The sequence below is a fragment of the Melitaea cinxia genome, chromosome 1 (assembly GCF_905220565.1).
Source record: "Melitaea cinxia chromosome 1, ilMelCinx1.1, whole genome shotgun sequence".
NCBI lineage: Eukaryota > Metazoa > Arthropoda > Insecta > Lepidoptera > Nymphalidae > Melitaea > Melitaea cinxia.
Window position 1 is genome coordinate 15,506,927 of NC_059394.1, and position 26,039 is coordinate 15,532,965.

Here is a 26,039-nt window from a genome sequence, read left to right on the forward strand (position 1 = left end):
CGATGCTGTGCTAACAAAAATATTTCATAGTTTTATCAGTTGTTTGTTGTTTTACGTTTGGGAAATCCATTATTTTCTGTTTACTATCTGATGCTGCGTATCCTCATTAAATGCTATATAGTTTAATCCTTATGTTAACAACTTTGGAGCATTATTATTAGATCTATGAAACCACCACCGGAGATTGTTTTATAAAGAAAGGTTGCCGTAATTGATTCTTAGACACTGTTTATTCGTCGAAGCGTTAAGTAAAATGAGTTCGCAAGGTAAAAGTAGCCTGGGAAGCTGTGATAGAGATGAGAAGAAATATGAGATGGTGCCTCCAGAAGGCGGATGGGGCTATGTGGTTTGCGTTGGCCTCTCGGTTATTTTTGTGAGTAAATTTTATATTATTTTATTACTATAATTTAATCATCTTTTATATATATCCCATTTTACATTTTTATTGAATGTTGGTAGCATCTTGTCACATGAACTTTTTTGGTCTTGCCTAGTTTTTTTTTAATACTTATTTGTTGATATTATTAATGATGGTTTTATATAATTTATTTAACATAAATGTCATTTGCAACTTCCGTCCCTAATTACACTTAACTTATAATAAGTTTATAAATAGTTACTTACTCCAGAGTGATAAATAAAAAAATTTAAATTTAAATATAAAAAAAAAATATGCATAAAAATTAATTTATATTAACTAAATAGGAACTCTTGAACACTTATACATATAGGAAATGTTATAATGACCAATTTTATATATCTATTACTCCAAAAGTTAAAAGAATTCGTTTTGCCTTGTTGAACCGCGCACGCTTTATCCGTATTTAATATTGTTACTAGTCTGGCTAAATAGGTCACAGTGCGATATTTTATAGCCTAAATAAATTATTACTGACATATTTATACTGAGTTCCTACAAAGTCAGTTCAGTATTTATTGATATTTGAACGATCACTCAGACAGCCAAAAGTGAAGAAATTACTGTAACGATTATAGTTAAAAATTTACGTAGCCACACAATAATTTCATCCTAAATATATATAAATGTAAGCCTAAAAATATACATATCTAAGAAGCGTAATGTGACATGTTATTTGCATGGATTAACCTTTAAAAATATTTACTTTATTCAACATAAAATAAACATTTTTGCTTAGGAAAAAAGATATTTACATTAAATTTTGCACTCACTTATATTTGAAATATTTAAGTCATTCATTCTAGTACTCATTGCTTTTAATTTAAGACATATATTGAAAAGGTTAAAAATGTTAACATAAGCCCTATTGATTATGTTCCGCAAAAAAAATGCCTGTATCAATTTTAACCTCATTTCATATTTCATTAAACACAGTCATGTGAATAGCTAAAACAACAAAAAGTACGCGTAAAACACGCACATAACGATTGTTTTTTTTTTTACTTTTTTATGATCTAAAATCATTAAATTTTAAGATCTATTATATTTTATTACAAACGCTACTATTACACATTGCAAGATATTATTTCTATTACATTTTAAAATAAAATATATCTTTTACAAACAAACGAACTGAGGGACAATAATGTTCCATAATAATTATGATGTTGGATATATAAATCCAAAAAACAATATTAGTATAAACAAGCAATTCTAGAACGAATTTTTATTTTATTTTATAACTTTATCATTAAACATGTAAGGTTTTTTGTCAGTTCACGTGATCTTTACATTTTATTTTATTCCCAGCTAAATAAAATTAAAATATATGCTTCAAAGTGTTTCTCAAAAGATTAAGCGAAGGAAAATAAATAGAATAATGTTTTGAAATCTGAAGTATTATAATGTTAAAATTTTATAAAATAAAAATATAATATTGATAAAAGACACTTAGGAATACTTAGTGTTCGTTTCAAACCTCTTGGTATTATTTGACGAAATACAAACACAAAATTAAAATGGATAACAAAAATTAAAACACAAATTTCTTGCTAAATCCGAAATGAAACCCCGATATATATAGTGCTGTCTACTGGATCGTCACGTTGCAACACGATCGATCCCTCTTATTATTCATATACTTGACATGTGATATATGGCCAGTAGGTATGAAACTGTATCTCGTGTGCAATACCGAATCCACAAGCAGAAATAATGTTATAATCATGAGTGTTTATTATTTCAAACGTTCGGTTTATTCCATTTAAAAAATACACCGTGTTTATTTATGTATTTATTATTGCTCTTTCGCACCATACATAAAGCATCGTCTATCAGTCAACCTTAGGACGTACAAGACCAAGCGTTTCATCATTTCAGCCTATCACAGTCCACTGCTGGACATAGGCCTCCACAAGTTTACGCCAAAAATAACGTGAACTCATGTGTTTTACCCATAGTCACCACGCTAGGCAGGCGGGTTGGTGACCGCAGTACTGGCTTTGTCGCACCGAAGACGCTGCTGCCCGTCTTCGGCCTGTGTACTTCAAAGCCAGCAGTTGGATGGTTATCCCGCCATCGGTCGGCTTCTTAAGTTCCAAGGTGGTTGTGGAACCTTGTTATCCCTTAGTCGCCTCTTACGACACCCACGGGAAGAGAGGGGGTGGCTAAATTCTTTAGTGCCGTAGCCACACAGCACCCAAGACCAAGCGTTTGGAGTTTGTCAAATTTCGAAACAAGGAAGATATATATATTAAAAAAGAGGCATTGGAAGATAATAAAATAACTATAAATCACTACAGTAAAGCAATAAATACATTCATGAATAGATAATTATAATTATATACTTGATCATACACATACATACTTGTACATTCTATCCCTACATCTAACGATATAAAGAGCAAAATAATAAAACCGAATACTTAAATCTATTATATGTATGAACTGAGGCAGGTATCAAGAGGAAATATCCTGCTCAAAATCTAGAGCCCAACTGCGGAAGTACCTCGGTCTTACAAAAGATCACAATTAAATAATACTGTTTAAAAGTAGTGTTTTGTTCCTGTTGGTGAGTAAGGTGACCAGAGCTCCTGGGGGAGCGATGATTAAAGTGACCAGATCTTTTGCGATTAGGGGTAAAATCGGCAAAGAGCTTGCGATGCTTCTGGTGTTGCAGGCGTCTATAAGCTAGGGTAACAGTTAACCATCAGATGAATAATACGCTTGTTTGCCGACCTAATTGTATAAAAATATGTACTATAACAAACAAACACACACTGATATATGCAAAAATTTTCCTTATTAAAATTAGACATTATAGATAAGGAAAATAGTGTAAACTAAAATAAGCATATTAAAATATCTTTTTGGGTAAAACTAACAAACAATTTGTTTGCTTATTAATTTACTATACCATCTTTTTATACTTTTTAATGTATGATGTTTTGAACCTTTATTAATAACGAAATTTTTCCATGAAAACTAAAACAATTTTACAGAGTTCATTCACCACTTGTTAGTGCAGTCACGAAAGTGAATCATTTATATACTTACTTTAAAAATATACATTAAGGATTATATAGATTACTAGCTGACTCGGCAAACGTTGTCTTGCCGCTAAACGCTATTTAAAAATAGGGGTTGGTGGTAGAAGGGTGAAAATTTAGGGTTGTATGTATTTTTAGCGCAAAATCATAATAAAATAAAAAATAAATTTTTCACAAAAAAATTAAAAAAAAATTAGGGGTGGACTACCCTTAACATTTAGGGGGATGAAAAGTAGATGCTGTTCGATTCTCAGACGTAGCCAATATGCACACAAAATTTCATGAGAATCGGTTCGGAGGAGTTTAACTACAAACACCGCGACACGAGAATTCTATATATTAGATTATTTACTACGCGAGAAACAATATGCTAATTTTTTTTTACGGAGTTATAGTATATTTTCTCAAGTATCAAAATAAGTTAGCTGAAAGAGTAAGAGAGACCGAAGAGATTTGAAATAGTTTTTTTACAGTATGACCCGTAACTTTAAAGATTAACGATAATATGTAATGTAAATTAAATGAAACCTTGTTTAATTATCTAACAAATGGCACGACAAATGGTGCCACTATTTCCTTTCTACCTATATAAAGTCAACTTGAAGACAACTGCTGACTTTGTTTCACATGCCATGGATGCGTGCCGTCACATCCTTACGTTTACCGCCACGTCAAAGAAAGTATAACCATTTCCTGGAATATCATATATTTTTATGATAAGTTTACCCTAAGCCCTGAGCGTAATATTAAAAAAAAAAAAAAAAAAAAACTCAAAATAAAACTCGAATCTAAAGAAAAACGCAAACGAGTTGGATTGAAACATACTGGTTGTGTTGTTAGGTTTGAGCTGATATAACTTCGTAAGATAACACAGTAATTCCAAAGCTTATTACTTTTTAAATCTTAGAAAAAATCATAGAACTGTTAAGATTATATACGCTTCAGCCTGTAATATCCTACTACTGGGCATAGGCCTCTTTCCCCATGTAGGAGAAGGATCAGAGCTTAATCCACCACGCTGCTCCAAAGCGGGTTGGCGGGTATATTCCCTACTATGAGTAACGACCGCTATCAGGTGTACATGATAATAACCGGGACCGACGGCTTAACGTGCTCTCCGAGGCACGGTGGGGAGACCCACAAGGACTGCACAAACACCCAGACCACAACCCGCCAACCCAGACACAATATTATATAGCTATTAGCTAATTAAAAGAAATTGAGCTAAATTTAATATGATGATAAAAAATTACTTTATCGATTATTTACGTAATATTTAATCACGGCGAAAATGTCGATTTTGACGCGTTAACGACCACTGAGATGGCTGGCGGGTGGCGGCAGTGACAAATTAGCCATAATAGCGTTTTTAGATTCCGAGAATTTGCGCTGTTTTAACTTATCTCCGTTCCGACTCTCCTCGCTTTTTTTGTTAAATATATGTATTAACTAGCTGTACCCGCGACTTCGTCCGCGTGGAATTTAACAATAATTTTTTAACAATAAAATATTGTCCAGTTCACAGAGGTATAATATAAATAAATTTCTAAAATAAAAGTAGCGTAAGTTACTCCTTATTACATAGGCTATCTACCAGAGAAAGCCCCATTAAAAACGTGCCAGCCGTTTCAGAGATAAGCCGGACAGACAGACAAAAATTATAAAAAAATGTTATTTAGTATATGTGCCGTGTATACATACATTTGCAAATACAAATACTCTTTATTGTACCTAACAGAGAAAAAAATTTACACCGAAAAAGAAAATATTGACACGTACAAAAGGTGGTCTTATACTACAAAGATTCGTACTCATGCTCTTATCTATACTTAATATTATAAAGAGGTAAAGTTTCTAACTTTGTTTGTTTGTAGGGGGTAATCTTCGCAAATACTGACCCGATCATGAAAATTCTTTCACTAACAAAAAGCCACACTATTTGTGTGTGAAACACAGTGAAAAACAATAGTATATGTAAATCAAGTCGGAGATGTGCGAGCGAGATGAAAACTTTACTATATATATGCATCACAAAAATAATTAACGCCCAATGAAGTGGGCACGGGTCGGCTAGTGTTATATATAAGAGCATGAATATGAATCTTTATATGAGGCGAATAAAATTACAACATACATTTTATTTTTATGAAATTAGGCGTTATAACATTACATGTAATCGTACGTATCTCGGTATCGTTATTATTGCTTCAATTAAAACCTCAGTCTTGAATGACATCACAATTTATACAATATTTTCCTTTTATTCATGCACACGTTAAATGTGGGTATTGGAATATAGATAAAAAATTAAAAAAGGATATAATTTAATTCAATTTTTTTTTCTAATTAAAAAAAAATGTCTCGAGTAAAACGCGTTTAAAATTGAACGTACACAATTAAAGTGTGGAAATAAATTATTATTACCTCTAAATTGAGCAACCGTGCAGACGTAACTGTCTCTAAACTACCAACCTGATGCTTTATTCACGATAGTCCTGTTTTACTATGGATCGAATTGAAACTTTTGAGAATATTTTAGAATGTATGTCAGAAATGTTTTTTTAGAAATGGAATACTTGAAGAAATCGTAAAAAATAATATACAAATTATTTTTTCAATAATTCTTACTCGTTACTTGTAATTCTGACTCGGTGTATGTAATCATACACCGAGTCAGAATTACAAGTAACAAGTAAACAAGTAACAAGTACAAGTAAACAAGTGTATGACAAGTAAATACAAAAAAAAGTATATTGATATGCGCTTATTAATAGATGAATAGAGTATAGGTATATTATATATGTATATATAGAGTTTAAAGCAAAGTAATATAGTAAGTGGAGCGAAGTACGTAATAACGAATCGACACTACATTTTTTTATAATTCTTGGAATTTATACACGTGTTAAGTAGAATGTATATATGTATATTATTAAACTATTTATCAAAGTATTTAATTATTATTACGTAATAATTAAGATTTACTAGTAATACAAAGCACATCATCATTATTCACGCTCAAATATAAAATGTATTGAAGCAATTGAGAAGTTAAGGTCATCAATCTTATATATAAAAATGAATCGCAAAATGTGTTGCTAAGCGCAAAACTCGAGAACGGTTGGACCGATTTCGCTAATTCTTTTTTTAAAATGTTCCTTGAAGTACGAGGATGGTTCTTACGGAGAGAAAAATTCTAAAAAAAAAATTTAAAAACAACACTTTTCTATACTCCCATACAAAAGATTTGTGATAATACTTAAAAGTCAATTTGAACTTTAATACCATACGATAAAGTTTGTGTTAGGCGATACGAAGTTCGCCGGGTCAGCTAGTATTAATATATTAATAAAAAAGAAAACAATTTCGTAATTATAATCTCAACCGACTGTATCTACTTGTACATTATATATAAGTAAGATAATTACGCATCTTATATTCGTTGATATACATAATTCTTCTGTCTGTGTATAATAAATGTAAGATTTCAGAGGTTTTATGATTACAAGATAAAGCCTCCGGAAGGTTATATTAACAAGTAATGATGATTGCAATAAAAAGAATTTTATGCTATGTAAAAAATACCATGCATTGGTGTAAAGCAAAAGCAACGAATATCAACCAATCAGTTGTTGAAACATCAAGCATGTAAAAAAGAAGTTTAATCGTATAATTGTTCAGAAGAATTTATTAGCGGCATAGTTATTATTTAACTTTGTGTGTTCAAAAACCATAACTAATACAACGTAGGTAGTCAAACAAATATTCAATTAAAAGAGGCTTTATTAGGGATAACACAACAAGTACCCGTCAGGCCTCGTTTAAATTTAAATGGGAGCAAAAATAATTTACAAAGATCAAAGTGTCTCTTCCATCTTTCCTAGCATATATCATGTTTAAAATTAGGATTTATTTAAAGTTTAAGGCAAAGTTTTTTTAACTGACTTCCAAAGAGGGAGGAGGTTCTCAATTCGACTGTATTTTTTTTAATGTATGTTACCTCTGAAGTTTTGACTGGGTGGACCGATTTCGATGATGTTTTAATCGAATGGTGTATGTAATTTGGTTCTATTTAAATTAAATCGAGATCTGAAAAGTACTTTTCGAGTTGTATCTATTGTATCTATGTAGGTATTATTACCTACGTTGTATTATATCGCACAACTTCTTGGCGTACCGATTTTGATGATTCTTGTTTTAATGAAAAGCTGATGCTTGATCGGAATCTTTTTGAGTTATATTTGATAACCCGTTTTTGCTTAACAATTTTTCGTCTACCTACGTTGGATTACTTGTCGATATAATTAAAGTCATTTTTTTCGTAACATAATTATAAAAGACATATTTATATAATATACTTTTGTTAACTTATCTCATTTTGTTATATGTTTAAGAATCGGGTCTCAAATCAGTACACGCAGTAAATATACGAAATCAGAACAGAGAGTTGATTAAATTATCATCATTACAGCCTATACAGTCCACTGCTGGAGATAGGCCTCCACAAGTTTACGCCAAAAATAACGTGAACTCATGTGTTTTGATTAAATTATATGCCAATTAAATTTAAATATATATTGCATATTCACGGAATTCCCATAAATATCCAAAGATTTTTTTTATTGTAATGTTGTTCTTAAAAGTATTATCATTTATTTAAAGAATTAACAAAATTTCTAATAACTCGTATGAAGTTATACATTAGCTGCAAAACCAAAGACTAATAAAAATATACAGACACTCATAAATATGTGTTTTTTCGTTTTATCTGTTTTCTGACAAAATCGTGAACAGACACGAATTGCCTTTTAACTTTAATAGTATCTAATTATGTGAGAATTTTATTATTACTTTGCTATTTATTTGGACGAAATAAACTAAACGCTCAACTAGTGGCCGCTCAGTGGTCGAAAATCGACCTTAAATAATTTAAATTATAAGTTTGAATATTATTAAGGTTTCTTGTCACTGTACTTCTATAATAATAAGGAGTACATATGCGTGTTTGTCTCAAATAAATGGCGGTGTGTGTAATATTTTTTTTATTGATTTAATGTACTTTTATGCATAATTAAAAAAAATATTAGCAATATGCACTCCTCTACTAACTATAAGGGTGCGAAATTTCATACTCCTCCGTCCGCGCAATTTTCGTAAAAAGGGGTACAAAGTTTTTGCTTCACGTATTCATAATTATATAGCAAAACGATTATTTTTTTAACCTTTAGTTGGCAGTTTACGAATCACAATAGTTACGATCTATAGATACAAAGTACTAGAAAAAACTACTACGCAATAATCATAATTTTTTATTTAAATTAAGATTCTTTTTTTTCTTTTCGTGTATCTGTCTAATATTGCTTTATTTATAAAAATGTAATTCTCAAATATAAATAATATATCTATAGTAATAAGATTTTTATAACTGACGTAAATTAATGAGAATGCTATTTTTCAAGACCAGCTTTTCTAAAGACATCAAATTTTGTATGGACGGAGAAACGTTATAAAAATATCTTCACGGTAAAGAAAGTCCTGTTAAATACTTTTGTTTGTTGTTGTAATTTATCCGACATCAAAATTTTTAGCTCAAGGTTCCTTAATTTAAGGGTCAAGACCTTTGATTGAACGCCCATCAAAATGAAATTGTAGGTTAATTCTCTTAACAAGCAGGCTATTTTAAAAATTCTATAGCAAAAGGGAGCAAACAGGACCCTAGCGCTAAAACTTCGCCGCATGGCATGTTTCAAATTTATCAGAAAATACTTACTATAACCATTTTAATAAGATTGTGTTACTCACGTACGAAAAAAAAACCGATATTAATTTACGCCAAACATTATTAGTTAGATCTCGAACAAATTTAAATTATACCACTTGAGACAAACACTAGATTTCGATTTAAACAAATCATCAAAATCGGTACACTCAATAAAAAGTTACGAGGTAACACACAAAAAATATAGTCTAATTAATAATCTCCTCATTTTTTTAAAGTCAGGTAAAAAGGAACCATTGATGACTAATTTTAATTGTTTAAGACGTAAAAACCGATGATACAGTACATAAATTTCAAGCACATTTCCCAACGTTATTCGATTTTTTATTACTGCAGAATACAAAGAGCATTGTAACGATCAAAAAAATATAGTTACTGTAAGCATTATAGCGCGACGCGTTGGCGCAACGGTCACAGAACTGAATTGTGGCTGTTGCGCTGACGGTTGCGTCTTGGTGTTTGTGCAGTCCTTGTGAGTCTCCCCGTCGTGCCTCGGAGAGCACGTTAAACAGTCGGTCCCGGTTGTTATCATGTACACCTGATAGCGATCGTTACTCATAGTAGGGAATATATCCACCAGCACGCATTGGAGCAGCGCGGTGGACTAAGCTATGATCCTCTATGGGGAAAAAGGTATATGCCCAGCAGTGGGATATTCCTGGCTGAAGCGATATACAATAGTCACAATCACTGATTTACACACTTTCTAGTTTGCAAATTGATGATATCGCAAAGATATGTTAATATCATCTCATGTGATTCCGGCCCGCTGGACCGATGAGCTACGTAAAATTACTGGTGGTGGCAGAAGGAGGATTCCGAGTTAATTATAATTAAGCATGCAGCAGCATAAGAATTTTGTGTGTGAATACACCTTAACGATAGGCCTAAATATACTACAAAGTTATTCAAATACCTGTTACACTTCCACACTTCAATCAGGTTCACAGTATTATACCTATTTTGAAAAAAAATCGCGTACGATATTATTACCGAGATCATGGTGAGACGATAAAGCGTTAGATATCCATGTCTATTACATTGATCACAGCCTAACGAGCATTGCATCTCGGATTTGCGGTATCCACAGCACGATTGCACTGACAAAATAGTATAGTAAACGGTTTATGTGGTGCAGATAATTATTAGTATGGTTGTCAGCTGTAGGGCTTCATTTTGGAACATCGAACTCCGTTTTGGGGTTCTAAAACATTGGTTAGGCAAGTTTCAATTTGGAAGTAGACCGATATGTTAGTGAACTGCAGCGTTCGATGTTGGACGAGTAGATAACCTTACTAATTTTGTTAATTTATTGAATTGTACGTGGCTAATACGATCGTTGCTGTGCTCAGATTTTGCGCCCTATATATATATATCTATTAGATTTAAGTACTAGTATTTACTTAGTTTGAAAAATTTCAATAATAATGCAATTTATTTGTTTATCTACATAGGTAAATCTCGCTCTCTCTCTGTAACTTTTAATTTATTTACTAATGAACCATAACCTTTACGTTCTAAAATAATCAAAGAATACCGTTGGTAAAGGTGGGTTTATATTTATTTTTTTATTTTGTACTTATTTTTTATTTGTGAATAATGCAGCGTGTTTGGTTGGAAATTTTGATACATGTACACAATAGTCAAATATTTATAGATTTAAAATTTTTGATATGATAACCCTAATCAAAAATGATAAAAATGGTTAACTTTTGCTACATCTTAATCAGTTTTTGTAATCTTGCATAATATAAAAATAATTCTTTGGAGCACAATTTTAATTTAAAAAATATTGAATTTTTCAATTGGTAATCCTTAAATGTTTTATTGAATAAATTGAATATTTTTTTATGATGTAAATATATTGTAAACGTATTTAAAGAAAATATATTTTAGTTAGTTCACTTTTGTTTATGCCATTTTTTTTCAAAGTTGTCGACAAGCAACACGGCAAATGGAAACTTTTGACATATCGAAAAAGCAGGCCATATCTATTCATGCTATGTGGTAGCAAGGTGAAGCAAACTAGAACAAATTAAAGATTGTAAACAACAACATTGATTTTTATAACAGGTTTTTATATTTAAAAAAGGTTCCGTCTTCTTTAAATAATATATTCAACCTTCGTACCGATGAAGCAAATTATTTATTATTTATATTTAAAGATTATTTATAAAATAATAATATAAATATTTTAAATGTTGCAATCGAATACTGCAGGATCAATTTCTAATCTTATATTTCTATCTTTTTTTATATATGACTAGGTCGGCAAACAAGCGCACGGTTCGCCTGGTAGTAACCAATTACCGTAGGAACTCTGGTCACCTTATTCACCACAGGAACACAACACTGCTTGAAAACAGTATTTTTTAGCTGTGAACTATCTTTTGGGGAGATGGTTAAAACAGACACACAGATATAATAGAAACGTCATCCTGCTTTTATTGAACTCGATATATATGGAAATTAAATTTCAATGATAATACGAAAAAAAAAATGGTATAATTCAAAATCACAATATTTCATGTACTCGTATAATATTGCTAAGTATACTCAATAGTCCCCAATCCTTCAGAAGTATGGAAATAGACAAGAAACATGAAAAAAAACAACAATATTTATAATTATGTCCTAAACAAATATTCGGGAATTAAACACAATCGCTTGTAAGCACAGATTATTATTTTTCTTACGTTGGAAAATGCATTTACACATACTGCCGCCAAGCTGCGGTTATTAGGGACTTGCCGATTAAGCGCCGGAAAACCCACTAAAATCCATCGACAACGGCTCCACCTTAATGGTGCGCCGTTCGCTTGTTCATACAACCATGATGCCTCGGTCTTTGGACACATAATCCTGTTGGAAGGACCGCTCGGTTGGGCCACCAGGGCCCCCTCTGAGAACGAGAAGCGACCTGTTATCGTGAGGCCACGCCACTCGCAAGTTCTCTTCCGAAAAACGAAAGAGTTGCGAGACTCAATTTCCGCCGTCGGATAAGTACCTTTAGAGGTAGCCCCGCAAGAGTACAACAGATAACTGTGCCAATCTCAATCAATTATTATCAATATAGATAGGCACGGCTTATATTTATTATACGGGTTATAGTTATACGCATTCTTCATGAAACGATCCATAAATGTAATTAAGAATATATAATTAATTAAGAATTAAGAGATCTTAATTTATTGATTTTGATTATAGTCATCGATTTACATTACACCACATTTATAACTTTTATTATTGCAAAACAAAAGAAAACGCTATTTGGTAGGTCTGGTTGTCTGGTCTACCTTTAAACGGAGGAAATAGGGATTGAAAGTTTAAATAAGAAATTAGTCATTTTTAAAACTAAAAACATCAAATTTTATTTCTGGACTACTAATTAAAAATGAATGAACACGTGTTTCAGTTTTTGTTAAAAATTCTACCCTTAAAAGGGAATGGAAGGGGGAGGTGACGTTTCGTAGACAATTGTGCCTTATCCTTCATTTCTGGACTGCTTTTGATCTTATAAATATTACTTTACCTTTTAGTTTTACCCAGTTAGGTTATTGGTTAAAAAATATGTATTAATAAAGTATATGCTAGTTTTTTATATACACCATAATTTTGGTATATATTTAATTATAATCAGTCAACGAAAATTTTCCGTTGACTATAAAAATTGTTTCATTTATGCGTATGTATAAAAATACCAGTAAGATAATCGTATATATAAAATATAATACGTATATATATATATATATATATATATCTTGCATATTATTATAATAATAATGTACGCATAATTTAATATGTATAGTGTATTGACCTCGCATAGTTTAATATATCAGTGGTCTTTATAACTTGTTCGTAGTCTAAATACGAATGTGGACTAAATAATTTTATCGAGCATGTATGTATGTAAAAAACCTATCTATTAATAACAGATGCCATTATCGAAATAATCGCCGCGTCCACTTACCTATAATATTTATTAATAACAATTTATTTTTAGAGTGCAAAACATTTTGCGAAAAAATACAGTTAAGGTTTAAAAAAGTTTTAACCTTTTGAAAGCTAAGAAAATACATGTTGTTATTCAATTTGATGAAAGGGATGAATATATCGAAATCATATCGAATCAATGTCGAAGAGAAATAGAAATTTTACACGCCTTCTTTTTCATGGTTAATATAATGTCATATAAATTTGCTAGTTTGTTCGCTAAATAACATATAATAAGGAGTTAACCACTGCGTTCATTGTTTAGTCGTGTAGTATGCTCGTTTTAGTAGCATTTTAGATATAAAAAAATGGAACATTTTTTCATATCACTAGAACAGCCCGACGGCGGATCGTAACAGCCGTAAAGCGGGTCTTACGCTTGTGCGGTCTTCCTTATGGTAAGCGATCACCATAGTTTATGGATGCGTGTAATATATCAAGAGCATAACGAGTATGTAACCGACTCTACCCCTAATATTAAAACAGCGCTTCTTCAAAGGCTCTGGTTACCTCACTCATCACAGAAGTACTTCACTACTTGAGATAAGTATTATTAAGCTAGCTTACATCTTATGCAAAGCGTACCTCTCCAGCCAATCCTTCCGACGACGATCGATGCTTCCAGATTATGAGCAAGGTTTATTCCTGTTATGTCATACCTCAATCGTTGTTTAATACATGTCAATCCTTGTCTATACTCAGCTTTAGGTTTTAATACTGTTAAAGTTAAGCGGGTAGGTACTGTGCATTCTATTGAAGATTTATCTTAACTTACATATCCGTTGGGTAACTTATTAATTCTTAAGACAATTGATAAGAAAAGTTTGAAATCAAATGCCGAGAATAATACATTGTGTACGTAGTTATAACAGGGCAAAAGTAGTAAACCTATTTCTTAAACCTAAATCGTTTAAAAATAAAAAATAAAAATACTCTGCTGGCTATCGAACTCAAATATCCCAAAATAAAAAAAAGTCATTAAAATAATACTCATTAATTGAAATGTCATTAACAACACAAACAGTACATCCAAAAAAGATTATAAAGCTTAATTCTATTACTTAGATTCTTCATTAACTTACAACTTCCTTTCTTTGTTTTAGATCGCTGGCACAGCTCATCAGCCGGTCTTCGGGTTCATATATAACGACTTTCTGGATGACTTAGGAGTTGGAACGGGTGCCGTTACGGTTGTATTCGGTGTGTTCCAGGTCACAGTAGCGATAGCTGGTGAGTGTTTAGTTAGTACGCTAACTTGAGTAAACAACGTCAATCTACCGTTAAGACAGCTTAAACATTTTACTTGTGATAAAAATATCACAAACGTAGACATTCCTTTGTATAAAATGCGGATATCTATGTATAAATATTAAATATAAAAATTTATAAACAAAAATATCTTATATTTTTTTAATATATATAAACATACGTTATTTAAAAAACGTCAAAAAATGCTTTTATATATTTTTTATAATTTTTTTTTTGTCAACTCAGTCAAGTCTCAATCTTTGAAACTTAATAGGTAGGTTATCTTTCCACGTAGGTTCCTTATTCTAAGATAACTTTAAATAATGTAATAATAATAACTTCTTGAGGATTTGTACAACTATATTGTATAATAAAATTTGTCCTATTTTTAGCCTCGTACAAATTATTTTTAGCTTTGTTACTACTTATTTAAAACATGACGCCATGAAACACTTGCTTAGTCTATTCATTAAGTCATTATTTTAACTTACCTTATGTTTAAGTAAAATATTTTAAATACGAACGAGAAAACCAGAAATGTAGTGATATGTAATTATTTTAATTAAAAACAATTATTATAAATGCACGCTGAATTGTTGCTATGCGCTCTTTACTTTTACATATTTCGTTTTTTCTATAGTAGTAATAATAATTACTAGGTATAAACTTACGAAAGAATTACCGCAGTCTTTATGAAGTAGTGTATATTATTAAAAAATAAAACAAAAAATAATTCAGCCTGTGACATACCACTGCTAAACATAGACCTCTTTCTCCATGTATGATATATATGATATGTTATGATAATAACTGGGACCGACCCAAAGCGGAAAGAAATATTTGTACAAATACAAATATATACAATATATATATATATATATATATATATATATATATATATATTGTATATTATTTAATAATTAAGTTATACTTTACCTTAAAATGCTATTAAATGCTAATGTAGTTTCAAGTTGAAAGATAAGTACTTATACAATTCAAATCTTTTCTGAACTTTACGTAATAGTCGTGCGTCAAGTCAAATAACAACATTAAAATTGATAATGGAATTTCTGTGTTTCTGGTGACGTTGTGGAGAGTTCACAAAAATAGTGTCTAACTACACTAAATGTAGTTACAAGTGATGCTAAAGCATGATAATATATTATGAGTTTTTAAATTTTCCCGGTCACTATGAAAACTTTTGATTCTACGGAACTTACTACGATTATTATTTTGGGAAAAAAAAACTCGATATTTCGGGGCCGTCACTGGCGCCTTGATCGCGGTTAACTCGTCTGCCACCACCCGACCTGGCGCCTACGAGGTCTTTCGTTATGATATATTACATAATTTTGGTACACACGTGGTGATTTGATGATCTAAGCTAAAATTATTCAAAAACGGGATATTTACCATGTTTTTTTATATTCATTTTGCTGAGCTTAGTCTCGTGAACAAGGCATTCGTAGCTAATGTTGAAATATCGATCTCCGCAAAGTTAATAATTTTTGCAATAAAAATAACCACGTTAATTTAAAATATTATATTGATGATATAAGTTTACCGGGTTCTTGACACTCCCTGTAGTTTATACCTACGACTAAACTCCATTACCGTAAAACCTTTGCTCATTTTATGGAACGAGAAGCAATAATTTGATATAAAACAATATTATTTTAAAATGTTTGAAACTCTATATCCAATAATTCTCAGTCCAGTTAGAGAGATATTTCTGGACTAGTTATTTAAATTAAAATATAAAAATGTAAAACAATCATTTGCATATAAAAATAAATATTATTTAATAGCTTTTGCGACGTTTTCAGTAGATGAATGCCTTTTGGTTCTAAAACATGCCTTATTTATCATTAGATTTAAGTTTTAGATTAGACTGTCAGCGATGACTAAAACTTCTTGGACATGTCATTATTTTTACAATGTAAGCTATTTTAAAGGAATAATTTTTTTTTATATTTCTTATGATTTTTTTTTTTGAAATCTGATAATATATATATATATATATATATATATATATATATATATATATATATATATATTTAGAATATTTTTACGATAAAAATTATTTATGGTTTATATATCTTAAATTTATTTATGAGAAAGAAGGCTAATATTGTAATATATTATAGTTCATACTGACTTAATGAGGGAATAGATAAACTGGTACGAAGAAGTCAGCTTCTAAACAACACGTATACGTATTAATTATATACCTTATTGGAATTCTAAATTTTGTTGGAAATACGTTGTACGAAAAATTTCTACATGTTCCGACAGGAAAACACGTTGGTAGTTCTTCTTTGTGTGTTAGACAACCATTCTAGTGTAGTGTCACAAGTAGTCACCCTAATGCGGGCGTTCGCGGGCTTTTTATTAATGATACAAATATTTGTTATAGTGCTTCTTAAGTACGTAAACTCCTACTAATAGCGTATAAGAGTAGTTACCCATGGTAGGAATTGATGCTCAGAAATGCATAATAATTACAATTATGGCACCTAGTTCAGTCCAGGTCCGACCAAATTTGTTTAAGTTATATTAAAAAAGTCGTATACTTATTTACGCACGTAAGAAGTTATACATCATTGGCTAGCTAGCTTCACGTTGCTAACTTCTTCTTCGTTGACTAGCTAACTTTAGGGTGTCGGTTTTTTGTGATGGTGTGCGTGCGCATCGTAAAAAAATAATCGTAAACTTGTGGAGGCCAATGTCCAGCAATAGATTGCGATAGGCTGAAGTGATGACGATTTACCAAAAAAAAAAAACCGGTTCTCGGTTATCCAAGTACTATTTTATTTAAAACACAACAGCCTTGTTCAACTGCGTCAACTTACCTGTAATTATACATATTTTAACATTTTGTATTTTGTTTTAGGTTTCTGTTCAAACATAGTTCTCAAGAAACTATCGCTAAGACAAGTCGGTCTTATAGGAGCGTTTACATATACGTTAGCCTCATTCCTAGCCATATTCGTAGCATCTACAACTCAACTAATTATTACAAATGGGTTCCTACAAGGTTTGGGAATGGGCCTCCTCATCCCGGTATCCTATACAAGTTTTAATAGTTACTTTACGAGGAAAAAGGTGCTTTATTTAAGTTTATGTAAGGCTTCGATTGGATTGATAACGATGGTGTACCCACTTTTCATAAAGTTTACAATAACTGAGTACGGTTTCCGAGGGACACTGGCTATCCTGTGTGCAATATCGGCTCATAGTATTTTTGGTGCTCTGGTGATGCAACCAGTACAATGGCATATGGTCAAAAGAATGAAGTCTTGTGAAAAAATCATCCGTGAGTATTCATTGATTATTATGTAAGTAAACAAGTTTAAGTAAGCATAGAAATATAAAAGAATGAGCCTCCATATCGTAAAAACTCGTTTTTTGACTTAATTTTGCATCAAAATATATTGCGAAAATTAAATTTCCTTAATAAAATCTATAAAAACAACAATTTATCGCATTTTTTAAAATAGTATGTCAAAGTTACTAAGACAAACAACAACTTGCAGTTATTCCACCAACCCCAGCGTCAGAAAATAGTGAAGAAAAATTTAATTTTATAAATAATGACGTCGCAATACAAGATACAAAATCTGTACAAGATTTGTATACAAAAACTGACAAAGATCAGAAAGAATCTGGATTGCTATTCCTACCAAAGTTCACTGATTCAAGGCGGCTCAGTATTCCCGTAGTATTGATCCCGAGTGATTCGAGGACAGACAGCAAATTTAACTCTAGTGATAACGTGTACTTAGAAAACTTGTTCAAGGCCGCTTCAGTATCCAGTTTGGGTAATTTTGGAAATGTTGTTGTTGATCCATTGCCTATTATAAAAAATAAGGAAGGAAAATGGTAAGTCGGTGTGACGTTTTTATTTATTAAAATAAAATTATTTAAATTATTAAATTTTAATCCCTTGATTTTGTTAATGTTGTCGTCATTGTCGAATATTCCTATAACACTGTCCATAAAACACTAAATACTTGAATTTCTATTATTTTATTTTACAGTACATTTAATAGTGATATAATTTTAATATGACATACTATAATTCTAATGTAAAATACAATTAGAAATAAAATAAAATTAAAACTTATTTCTCTACTTAATTCGATTTTCAAAGTGATCAGAATTGAACACATCGATCCAAATAATTGTAGTTATTATTATTATTATTAATGCACTTCTTTCTTTCTGTTTTAGGCAAACGATAGCGGAGTACTTAGATTTAACTCTTTTAAAGGACTTGGTTTACGACAACATTATAGTTGGGATGTCGATGACGTTTTTTGCAGACTTGACGTTTTTCACACTAGAACCCCTCTTTCTTGATAAGAATAACTTAAGTAAGGTAAGCGATGCTTTTTAGTACAAAACAAACAAACAACAACATATAAATAATAAATATAACAGTATACTGTTTGTACGTTTATATTTTGACAAGCCCGTTGGCGCAGTTTTCTAGTAGCCCTGCTTTCTGCTCCACGGGTTGCGGGTTCTATTCCCGTCTGAGTGTGGGTGTTATATTTTTATTTATGTATGTATTATTTCTAAGCATATTTATCAAAAATATATATTTAGTTATATCAGTCGGTTGCTACCCATATAATACATAGCATTACGTTGCTTACCATAGGAACACGCGACCGTGTGTGTATGTTATAAGATATTTATATTTATGTAATTATCAGAAATTTATTAACGGAATAGAAGCGCACCAATTAGTTTTAGACAACCGTTTTTGGGTTGTTCTCGTCCGATATATATATATATCCTTTTGAATCTCCCCATAGTCTCGGCTAGCACGTAAAGCCATCGGAACTGGCTGTTTAAAGACATCTGATAGTGATCTATACTCGTGCTAAGAAAATATCCGCCAATTCCCAGTGGATTAAACTCAATCGTGTTGTGGATAAAACTTAATGGTGTGAGTTGAGTTAATGGCGTTAAGCCTGAGGCTTAATCCACCAATACTTCTCTTATATTGAGGAAAGGTTTTTGCCTACAACTATGACATTTACATGTGAATACGTGTGGATTAATGTGTGTTGATACGCTTCAGCCTGTAATATCCCACTAATGGGCATGGCTTCTTTCCTCATGTAGGAGAAGGATCAGAGCTTAATCCACCACGCTGCTCCAATGTGGCTCGGCGGATATATTCCCTACTATGAGTAACGATCGCTATCAGGTGTACATGATAACATTCGGGACCGACGGCTTAACGTGCTCTCCGAAGCACGGTGGGGAGACCCGAACCGACAAGGACTGCACCGTGTACGTGGACCGTAGATACGGTTCAATATGTTTATAAAAATTTAAGTCTTTTATCGCCCTATAAGAAATATCACACTTCAGCCTATCGCAGTCCACTACTGGACATAGGCCTCCACAACTACGCACCAAAAATGGCGCAAACTCATGCATGTTGCCCATAATCACCACGCTGAGCAGGCGGGTTGGTGATCTTCGGCCTGTGTATTTCAAAGTCAGCAGTTGGATGATTATCCCGCCATCGGTCGGCTTTTAAGTTCCGAGCTGGTAGTGAAACTGTGTTATCCCTTAGTCGCCTCTTACGACACCCACGGAGAGAGGGGGTGGCTATATTCTTTACTGGCTTAGCCACACAGCAGATAAGAAATATCACAGGGCATATAAAGTTAATCAATATGAATAAACTACTAGACGTTTCCAGTCTTAATCATTTCTTGGAAAAAAAATGTGTAATTGACTTAATATTTAAAAAACCTTAAAATAGTTTATCTTAATTGACACAAATTGGTTATTTAACGTTTGGTTATATAAAATTTTGATTTTGATTATTTTGAATTTAATATCGACGGAAGCTGTAAATTTGATTTATCAGCACGACGTACCACAGGCCCTTAAAGCCTGTGTAATAGATATCAAATAGCGATATCCTATAGATATCTAGTCACTCTACTTACTTACTACATACTTACATGTAGTAAGTAAAGTGAAAAAAAATACCAAATATTTGTTATGTGTGGGATATTATTATACGTTTGATAGGTTTATAACTAAACATGATGAAACCAGCCCTGAATATATCGTTTGATAAAATCAAAATCTAAATTACAAACCTCTTTTTTTAAATGTCAAATTTTACTTGCTACGTATTGTTTTTATCACACAACTCATGATTTTATATTTGTTAATTAATATTATGCAACAGTATCAAAGTAATAAAACCAAGCGAAGAGGTCGAACTATGTATTACACAATATTAAAATTAAAGTCGTATAGAATTCTTAACGAGAGCTTTTGACGTCATACCTCGAAATAATTTAAAAAAATACTAATAATTACTACTCAGGGTAATTAGTAAAACACGAAAATTTTCGTAATATTTTTTGGCATCATGATCAGTTTCGTCACTTGATATAAATAGTTTTATCCGTTGGGTAATATTGCGTTAGGCATAAAAGTAAGTAAATATTTTTAGAGGAATTTTAGCATTCATTTACAGAAAAGACTGTTTTTTTGATACAGGCAGAGACAACTTCTTTCCACTTGCTACGATCCTTACATACTTCTTTTGCTTCGTCCACTTTCATTATTCCCTTCATACATGCTCTTCGGTTTAGGGCACTCTTGATCTGGCCTTTTTTCAAGACGTCCCTTATTTGGGCTCGGAACGTCCGCCTAGGTCTACCCCTTTCAACCCTTCCATTCACACACACTTTTATTATTTTGATTTCATTTGGATTACCGATGTCTGCTACTACATGAATACATACGAAAAATATGAGTTTTAGAAGAAGTTATGGGGCTATAGACAATTGTAGTGAAATCGCAACGAAGTTATTTTGTGGTACACGTATTTACCGCAGTAGACTAATAACTTAAACTTTTTTTAACAATTTTTAGATATGCTATATACAATTTTATAAACTACTTTCATGTTTGTTTATTACATTTGTAATTGATTCATATTTATGTAATGAATGTCTATTTTCGTAAACATTTGATTGGCCTTGGTGCTTTGTGCGTGTTTGTATTTTTTGTTCTATACTATTAAGATGTAATTTTTTTTAATGTATGCATAAATAATTACACCTAATGTTAATACAAGCGCATTAATCAAATTCATATAAATAGTATCTGCTCAATTAAATTAAATATGAACTGCTATTTTATCTATTTAAGTAATCTTTAAATTATTCTCACTGACACATTAATAATCATGTGAGTAACTACCTGATTTTAGTCGCGTTGTTACAATGTTAATGGAAAAAAATGTAAAGTAATTTTGATATAAATTAAAAATTTTAATATAAAGTATTACGTAACATTTAATGACGTTGCTTCATCAAAAATGAATGAAATAAAATCTAACTAACATTGGAATTGAATGAGAGATTTGTTTCCAAGAAAATTATTTCAAATTTAAATTATAATAGTAACGAAAATGTATATGTTTTTTTTTAGCACATTGGTATGAAAAGTAATCATGGCTTTGAATTTGTACCATCTTTACTAAGAGTGTGAAAAAGTAAAGTATATGTGAGTTTATTCGTGGGCTTTAGGGGCTAATCTTTTAAAGAAATTATGCGATTTTGAGAATTCTTTCCTACATTACAACTAAGTATCATTGACTATAATTTATATCCGTATATACTATACATTATTAGATTTGATCTAGTAAAATATTCAACGAGAAGATTATTATTATTTTAAATTTTTTATACTTAACAGTTGTCGTAATATGGTATATAATTTACGCCAAGGTTCATTTAAATCTAATTATGTTCATCGTTACAAAAAAAAATCTTCTTCTTCATTCTTAGGATTAGTGGTTTTCAATACAAAAATTCAACATACTTTAATACTTGTCACATGACAACAATTATATAATAGTCTAGTCTGCAAGTTCAAAAACGTGTTAAATAGAGATAAAGCTCCTAAGAATGTGAGCCATAGCTCATTCGATCCGGAGTGACATCTAGAAAAATGGGTCGGAGAATTTTCCGGAACACGAAAAATTGCAAAACCATATGTTGCAAAAAATGAATTTCATTTTTTATTAGTAACTACGAAAATATTAATATTTAAGGAATTTTAAAAAGTTCCTTAAAAAGGGGAAATTTGGAATAAAAAAGTTCTGACTTCGAGAGTTTTATCTCTATTATTTACCTATAATTTTAATTTAGCGCTAAAATACGTCTCATAGCTAAAGTCTCTAAGGCTTACGCGCACCGTCAACAAAACCAGTATGTCCACAAAATAAGTCCACATATATTTATAATGTGTTAAATATATGTATATTTAAAAAAATTGAAATTATGATGTATTCCAAACATTTGAATTCCGGTTTGAAAAAGTTTTAAAGTCCATTTTTTTTAAAAAATAGACTATTGTTAATTAAAAAACTTTTCCCGACCTCTATCTTCGTTACAAATAATTTTAACAAATGTTTAAATAATTGCTATATATATATATTTTTTTTTTGTTGCTTTTTGGAATCTAAATATATTTATGCTCAACAGGATTACGTTGGTAAAGTTTTTATAAATCGTGTATTTTGTTCATAATAATTTTTTAAAGTATTTTTTTTTAATGAACGGTCTTTTATTTTTTAACCGACTTCCAAAAAGGAGGAGGTTCTCAATTCGACTGTATTTTTTTTTTTTTTATGTATGTTACATCAGAACTTTTGACTGGGTGGAGCGATTTCGACAAATTTTCTTTCAATCGAAAGGTGGTGTGTGCCAATTAGTCCCATTTAAATTTATTTGAGATCTAACAACTACTTTTCGAGCTATATCTAATAATGCGTTTTTACTTGACGCTTTTTTCGTCGACCTACGTTGTATTATACCGCATAACTTTCTACTGGCTGTACCGATTTTGATAATTCTTTTTTTGTTGGAAAGAAGATATCCTTAGTTTAGTACTATGATAAGGAAACCAGGATCTGATGATGGAATCCCAGAGAAATCGAGGGAACTTCTTGAAAATCCGCAATAACTTTTTACTGGGTTTTCCGATTTTAATAATTTTTAATTTAATCGAAAGCTGATGTTTGTCCTGTGGTCACATATAAATTTTATTGAGATCTGATAACTACTTTTTGAGTAATCTTCGATAACGCGCAGTTACTTGACTATTTTTTCGTCGATCTACGTTATATTACTCGTCGATGTAACTGAAGTCGGTTTTTTTTTCGTTTGCGAGCAAACACAATTATTGTTAAAAGTACTTTTTGTTATATATATATATATATATATATATATATATATATATATAGTATGTATAGTCACCGATCCGGTCACCAACCCGCCTGCCCAGCGTGGTGACTATGGGCAAAACACATGAATTCACGCTATTTATGGCGTCAACTCGTGGAGGCCTGTGTCCAGCAGTGGACTGTATAGGCTGTAATGAATGATGATGTATAGTATGCTTGTTAAAAATACTGAGTAATTAAAATATTAAATAAATTGTGCGCCAATAAAACAAATAAAACGATTTTTTTACCACTTTAAAGCCTTTCACAAATAATATAAAAATTCGTACTGACTAAATTAAACTTATAATGTCATTTAAATTAAAATATTACTATATTTATTTTTACCATGTTGTTGTTTTTTATCATATTTTTTAAAAATATATTTCATCATAATTAATTACCATCTAAATAAAAATATAATTAATTCTTATGGCAACATCAGTAAACAAGTTATTAACGCTCAAAAAACTACTTTCGAATAAGTCAATTATATAACAATGGTAATTTCTTTCATACGCTGAAATTAAATAAATAATTCTACATTCGAAGTTATCTTAGTTATTATGTATTTAATTTTTTTTATATATATTAAAGTTCGAACACTATATAGTTGATTATTATAATAGTTGACTGGAGTGGCGAAAAATTCATGAAAAGGTATCGTAATTTTTGTTTCCAAATGTGGTTGACATCGAAATTTAGTTAATTTCTTATAGCAAAATATATAAATAAAACAATTCATTGCATTTGATAATTTAAAACTATTCTTAAATTATCTTAAAAATTAAAATACACAAATATTGAATATTTTTTTAATTATAATTATCTTTTTTAGATGTAAATTAAATTCTTTTTTTTTTAAACAACGAACAATTACCAGATTTTGAATACCAGACAGCCATTTCTTTACAAAATGTAATAATTAGAGCGTTATGAAATTAATATTTTTGTATAATTCTTAAAAAACCAAAGCAATACAAATTTCAGTAGCTCTATTTTGTTTAAAAAAAATAGAACAAATAACGTAACCAAAAGTATGTCATTTTTAACGAAATCATCGATCATATAAAAGCTAACAGCTACCTGATATAATTGTTATCTTGTACTTTCGTCTTTCTCTCGTGCTATTCTTAGCATAAAGCTAAATTATGTACCTCACTAATATACTTTGGTAGTGATAGTAGAATAATGTTAGAAGGACCTTATCATTAAGTCGAATGTGTACCTATTGATAATGTCGACAACACTGATGTCCGGTAAAACTCAAATGCATTTAGGTGACATCTTTTTGTATTTTAAATGCTTTGGTCTATACTACCTATACTAATATTATAAAGAGGTAAAGTTTTTAAATGTGTTTGTTTGTAGGGGGTAATCTTCGTAAATACTGGTCCGATCATAAAAATTCTTTCACTATCAAAAAGCTACACTATTCAAGAGTCATATCAAGTATATATAGGTTAAATTTTATTGTTATTGAACAAATAGTTCAGTGAAAAATAATAGTACCTATATGTAAATCAAGTCGGAGAAATGCGAGCGACATGAACACTTTACTCTTTATTTGCATCACGAAAATAATTAACGCCCAACGAAGTGGGCACGGGTCGGCTAGTGTATTATATTAGTAAATAAATAAATAAATAAATAAAAAAACAAATGATAACAATATTTTCGTAATTACTTTAAGACAACTTTTTAATCTGAAATAACTTTTGGGTTTATCTGAAGGACGTGGTAACATCCGTGACAACCTTGTTTTATTAACGCTCTCTTCTTCCGTATACAAGTACATTAACGTTTAATAATACAAAAATCCATTACTTAAATGAAATAGAAATTGTTAACACACTTGGTAGAAAATAAGGCTTGTCTTTTTGTAATAAAATTTGATATACCTCTTGTTTTGCGACATTTTTGGTAATGAGGAGTAAGCAGGTCGGGTGAAACTGGCACGCCCTAGTAAAAAACTGCTTGTATGTAAGATCAACACGATTACGCATAAAACAAGGTATTAAACTTTATAGTCAACGTGTCAAACGAAAGATAAATTTATTATTCATTGACTCGCCCGAGTCGTATCTAAAATACGACTAAGCGAGTGTAAAATTACATATAACAAAATAACTTCACCGCAACGCGGTCAATGTGTAAAATTGTAACAAATAGCATTTAATATCACGATATAGTGATTTCACTATTACTTACTAGTTAAAGAACTTTCATTGTTCTTTTACAACCTAGAAACACAATAGTGATTTTTTTTTT

General features: G+C 30.8%; 1 protein-coding gene across 1 annotated transcript in view; it reads left to right on the top strand.

The window, feature by feature from the left end:
* Window positions 1–253: 253 nt before the first annotated feature.
* LOC123654276 (monocarboxylate transporter 9-like) overlaps window positions 254–26,039 on the top strand; it is a 29,501-nt gene continuing 3,715 nt past the window's right edge. The window contains exons 1-5 of the mRNA XM_045590191.1: window positions 254–373; window positions 14,344–14,470; window positions 17,382–17,804; window positions 18,025–18,370; window positions 18,722–18,869. Of these exons, the coding sequence (XP_045446147.1) occupies window positions 254–373; window positions 14,344–14,470; window positions 17,382–17,804; window positions 18,025–18,370; window positions 18,722–18,869 (1,164 nt within the window). The remainder of the gene's footprint in view (window positions 374–14,343; window positions 14,471–17,381; window positions 17,805–18,024; window positions 18,371–18,721; window positions 18,870–26,039) is intronic.